General features: G+C 41.4%; 1 protein-coding gene across 1 annotated transcript; it reads right to left on the bottom strand.

Moving 5' to 3' along the window:
* Positions 1-5,462: 5,462 nt before the first annotated feature.
* Positions 5,463-6,000, bottom strand: LOC135709059 (turripeptide Pal9.2-like). The gene is made up of 3 exons (XM_065231284.1): positions 5,886-6,000; positions 5,638-5,820; positions 5,463-5,570 (listed from the first exon to the last, which is right to left on the bottom strand). Exons 1-3 carry the CDS (start codon positions 5,974-5,976, stop codon positions 5,512-5,514), a joined length of 333 nt encoding a protein of 110 aa, XP_065087356.1. The 5' UTR covers positions 5,977-6,000; the 3' UTR covers positions 5,463-5,511.

Below are 6,000 nucleotides of genomic sequence, written 5' to 3' on the forward strand. Positions count from 1 at the left end.
CGAAAGAATCGATATTAGCCTGTGTGTCCATCTACCGTTCTCTGCTGCATCCCACTCCTGCTGCCACTTAGGCATCGACACCGTTCTCACAATTTTTCGTACTCTTCTGGACGTACTAACACGTGTAGCATTATGCCACGTGTGAAAATGTAGTCCATAGGTCATCAATAGTGTCCAAAGGCTACATTAGTTCCGTTTTCGTGAGATGTCCAGTTTTGCCTGTTATTGATAGGAGATATATGGTTTCGTCATGTAAGAGCGTCATCCACATCATCGTTAGTATTGTTTTTCAACATAGGTAATCGTCGATTTTGTTGTGATTCCGATTTGTGAAGTCGTCTCTCAATGTAGATAGTACTCGTGAGTGTTCATGTACGTCTTCATCAGAAAGGATGAATTTTATTGCATCTTATCATCAACGTCATCTCAACAGTCCGGTGGGGTCATCGCTGATGAAGATGGGATGCTGAAAAAGAGAGAGAGAAAAATATATAATTATTGTTACCGATATTTTCAGTCCAAATTGAAAAGGTACCGATAGGCTTTTGTTAGTGCACAAACAAAAGCCAAAGATATATAAACAGACTAGTGCCTCTCAGTAGCAGAGTTGGGAATGAGTTAGGGTCGAGGTAGAGAAACATTCACCTACGGGAATCGATCTAGATAGAGCTAGAATTAGGGCGTAACAGCCTTTGTAAATAATGACTTCTCTCGATGAGCTCTATCTAGAGATTCCGACTTACTTGAATACATAATTAGATGACATGATATACCGAAATAAGATTGTTGCTTGGGTTATTCCTTCAAACCAGGCGGCCTACTGGCGAATAAACCTAGAAAGAAACTGTTTCGTCAGCCTAACATAGTAAGGCACGGAAATAAATTCACTCATCTTTTAAATCGAGATTATCACCAACTATATCAATAGCAAACGTGAAAATCTCACAGCTTCACTGTATCCACTATGCATCAGTAATACAATACGCGGGCGATCAAAGACGTAGGTAAACTGAATCGTCTTCTGCTATAGTAAACCCGAGAACCCGAAAACCGATAACCCGAATAAAATCGTAAACGGCTTAAAAAAGAAGTAGTAGATCCTGATAAGTGATAACACACTCACATGTTTTTTTTTTTCCTTTGGTTTGTTTTTTCCGTCGATCTTGTTTTCCGTGCTGAGCACCGATGCTACCGACGTGCCAGGAAGGCAGCTCCCACATCTGGACCCTACCTATCGACCCATCAACTCATGAACCGGGGACCAACAGCTTTACTTCCCATCCGAAGGAAGGCGTGATCAGAGATGTTATGCCTCAGAACATCCCGGCGGCGTCGACTGGGATTGAACCCAGGCCTGCTGGGGTGAGAGGTAATCACGCTTACCACTACACCACCGGCGCCGTTAACACACTCACATGTACACTAAACAAAATCACTCCTGGCATATTATGGCAAATTTTAATTGAAATTTAGCTTTTAGTTGCTCATGATTTTAATGTGTTAATGTAATGGTCTAAAACAACTAATGTAAATTTAAATGCTGCGCGAAATTGTAATTATTTAAACGCTGATTAGGGCTCATGCATTAATTATGTCACGCTAAATCGAGAATAAATTTACACACCCCCTATCGTGACGTTTTTCCTATACCTAATGCATTGCTTGTCACAAAATCTTAGAACCCCAACCCCCAACCCCCCTAGAGCGTGACATAATATATACATCAACCCTTATTTGAAAACTTTACCGGTAAATATCTAATTGTTTGTACTGAGTGTTAGTTAGTTTCTAAGTGAATTAAATGTTAACTTTTAGTTAATAATTTATTTCGCCGAAGTGCGGGATAGAGTAACCGACCGTTTTTTTTCCTCTGTTCGGGACCTAACACTACTGCGACCAGTAAATTTATCTATTGTAATATATCCCGTGTCCTTAGTTTAGTGCATGTCGTATTAAAGGGTGATACGGTCAAAATTTGGTCAATATCAACTTGACGTATTTCTTTCAATTTTGCATTTAAAAAACCTGAACACCCCTCATTTTGAAGGTGTGTGTGTGTAGAATGTTGCTCCTATTTTGATTTTGGAATTCACTCTTCAGTTGTCAAAATGCCGTCCAAGCAAGAAGAGCAGCGTATCAAAATTTTGCTCGCGCATCGCGAAAATCCGAGCTACTCGCACGCAAAGTTGGCAAAATCGCTAAAAGTTGCCAAATCAACCGTTACAAATGTAATTAAAGTGTTTGGGGAACGTTTGTCGACAGCCAGGAAGTCTGGATCGGGGGGAAATCGAAAACCGGAAGCCGCTGAGACGACAAAGAGAGTTGCCGGTAGTTTCAAGCGAAACCCTAACCTCTCTCTCCGAGATGCCGCAAATAAGCTGGGTGTATCGTCTACAACCGTGCATCGAGCCAAAAAACGAGCCGGACTATCGACTTACAAGAAGGTAGTGACTCCAAATCGCGATGATAAACAAAATACGACGGCCAAAGCGCGATCCCGGAGGCTGTTCACGACGATGCTGACGAAGTTTGACTGCGTGGTAATGGACGACGAAACCTACGTCAAAGCCGACTACAAGCAGCTTCCGGGACAGGAGTTTTATACGGCAAAAGGAAGGGGAAAGGTAGCAGATGTTTTCAAGCACATGAAACTGTCAAAGTTCGCAAAGAAATATCTGGTTTGGCAAGCCATCTGTACCTGTGGCTTGAAAAGCAGCATTTTCATAGCTTCCGGGACTGTCAACCAAGAAATTTACGTGAAAGAGTGTTTGAATAAACGTCTGCTGCCTTTCCTGAAGAAACACGGTTGTTCCGTACTGTTTTGGCTGGATTTGGCATCTTGCCATTACGGTAAAAAGGCCATGGAGTGGTACGCAGCCAACAACGTGTAGGTGGTTCCCAAGGACAAGAACCCTCCCAACACGCCAGAGCTCCGCCCAATTGAGAAATACTGGGCTATTGTCAAGCGGAACCTAAAGAAGACCAAAAAAACTGCTAAGGGCGAGCAGCAGTTCAAGGCAAACTGGCTTTCTGCGGCGAAGAAGGTGGACAAGGTGGCTGTACAAAATCTGATGGCAGGGGTCAAGCGTAAGGCCCGGCAATTCGGATTTGGAAAAACGGAAGCCTAACTGAATATTTTTCCTGAATTGTATACTAATTGAACTTGAAAAAGAAATTTAATTTGATTTTTTAAATAAACGATTTCACCGATTTACACGCGTTTTCCCTTGACCAAATTTTGACCGTATCACCCTTTACTCCATTACTATTGAGAAATGATGAAGTACATATTCGATTTTTTTTACAGTTGCCACTCTTGCATTTATCGCAAGGATCCGGATCCGATTCTAATTGAAAGGTCCCGCTTTTTATACCCTGAAATACCCGCCCCTTTGTCAGTCAAAATTGGATTCCTTAGCAACAAAATTAAGGAACGACACCGATAGTGACCATGCATCAGAACCCTAGTCTTAACCACTTCAAACTAGGAAACAACGAATAGAAGATTAAGAATCACATAGATGAAGACTAACTAACTCATTTTTTCCTTGTTTCAAGATCATCCTCGGTACAGGCAACCCGAGGACTTATCACTATCAACAAGGCATAAAAAGTAACAAGGACTAAGGTGTGTTCCTTTCATTACTGAAAAATCCTGTTCCCCAAATTTGAAGTAGTCAAGACTAGGAATCGGTGGTAGATCTTACAACCCGTAACGTACCACGAAAAGGTGATCTACCCGACTGTTACAAATTGTTAGTATTTTTTAAACCGTGCTTTTATATTGTGTAAGTCACATCTCTAGAGTTAAGTGGTGTTGGATTAAAATAAGAATTAGTATTAGTTACCTCTATGGTATTAGGATCAGTAAAATGTTAGCAAAAATTTACGAATTTTCACAGGCAGCAACAAAGAAGTTACAAAGGGGTTGAAAAGAATAAGGAGGAGCGCCATTGCTCATAAAGTTACAGGCGTTCGTGTGCACAAGAGCCAAATTATAAAGTGTCCTCCAAAATGTAAAGTGAGTGGTATCCAGCTAAAAAGAGAGAGAGAGAGGACCACGGATTCGTCAGGTACGCTAATGACCTATCCTACGCTTTGAATCTAACTAAATTTAGCTCACTACTAATCACTAGAAGATTAGTACCTCTAATACCTCCCATTACCCTCACAGGACCTTTTGTATACTGTTAATTAAGCTGAAAGTCGCCATTTTGTCTGGTCAGAAGCTCGACCAGGTGCATACGATCCGGCGTAGTAGACCTCGGTTTGCAACGTCTAACCGCAAAGGACCATTTCCAACCTCAGGGCCAGCCGCTCGTTAAGGAGGTTTTCAAGCTCGGGGTTGAAACCCATAACCGTTTAGGAGCAATCCCCTCTTGACACGGTCACTCCGGTCCGAGAGGACGCCTGAAAAGCTAACACAGCCACACACGATCGACAAACTCCTCCAAACCATCGTGCGGTTAAATGACCATTCGTCATCGTTTCGAGAACCATCAGCCACTATTCGTCAGCAGCAGCTGCAGCGAGTGCTCGCAGGGTGTCGCCAGATCGTCGGCATAAGCAGCAAGGAGCAGTGGTACTCGGTAAAAAAAAGTACCCAAAAGTAAGTTCTTTTCACTCATCTCGGCACTATAGTGCAGGAACCCAAAAGTAGGTAAAGCGGGTCAAAGTAGTTTTCATTTACTTGTGTGCAATTCGTATGGAATTTTCCACTAGCTTTCTACCCAAAAGTGGGTTAGTTGTACCCAAAAGTAGGTAAACATGATTATACGCAACGTTGGGTTCCCACACTTTACTACCCCTGTTGGGTGGTTTTGCTCCTCCGTTTTTGACAACATTAGAAGGAGAAAAGGAGACAAACTAATCAAAAGTAGGTAAAAGTGAACTGGCCGTTGGGTACTTTCTTCTAACCGTGTACGTACCGGAGAAAAAAAAAATACAATCACCCACAAGCAGAACAATAAACTGCAATAGGACAATTAGTTTAATAAAAACCCTTGTTTATCGTCAAAGTAATTCTTTCAATGCACACTACACAGTATCTCTAGTCAGGTGACCGTACGCTGCCCATATTGTCCACGAAGCTCCTCGTGATTACCAAGTAGTAAGCCGATCTTGAGACCCAGCTCGAAGGGTCTCTTGCTACTGAACTTGCCGGGACAAACGAACAGTTACAAAGGTTTCCTTCAATCGTATCATTAACGGTATATGTCTGTGGTATATGTATAATAGCATTCACCATAAAATTCTACATTCTAGTGGAAATGAGATAAAGTTTATAAGGTTTGCCTCACTTAGCTCCAGGTCCACTTTTCGCAGTATAACATATCTTAAAACTATATCAGTTTCTAAATTATATGGATTGTTCCTTTTTGGTATACATAGAAAATGCAAATATTGTTCAAATGATGAATCTACGCATTTATATTTGTAGACATTCAAACAATATATAAAAAACATATTCGCAGAAGTCGAGCATAATCAATTCGTCATGTTTGTTTTTCGTTATTGCAATCTCACACCACCGCCTCCAGGACATTCACCTTGAGATAATACGGCCAAACCTGTAAACCAGAAATTTATTTTAGCTGCGTTTCACCGAACAATGCATCGCATAAATGGAGATCTTACTCTTCTTATTATCGCAGTTGTAGTTCTCCATAACGCAAACGTTACCGAAGCTGATTGGTTTATCCTTGCTATCCTTGGCTCCAGCACAAACCGGTGTATAATCAAAAGAGCACGCCTTGGTACATTTACTGGTTGGTTTTTCTTTAGCTGGACCTGCCTGAACCGCAACAATAGCCAGCAGTACTATTTAAGGTAGAAAATTCGTTTTTATGACACTTCATCATAAAATTTTAAATTATTTAAATTACCTGCTGAGAGGGCAATCAACAGACGCATGTTGACTTTGATATTTCCGCGATGGAGAGCTTGAAAAGAAACACGACCAGTTGAGAAGAACATCAGCACAACACTGTAAACTCAGAT

Source organism: Ochlerotatus camptorhynchus, unplaced genomic scaffold (genome assembly GCF_037179485.1).
Source record: "Ochlerotatus camptorhynchus isolate MF236.1 unplaced genomic scaffold, CSIRO-AGI_Acam_v1.1 ptg000003l, whole genome shotgun sequence".
Taxonomy (NCBI): domain Eukaryota; kingdom Metazoa; phylum Arthropoda; class Insecta; order Diptera; family Culicidae; genus Ochlerotatus; species Ochlerotatus camptorhynchus.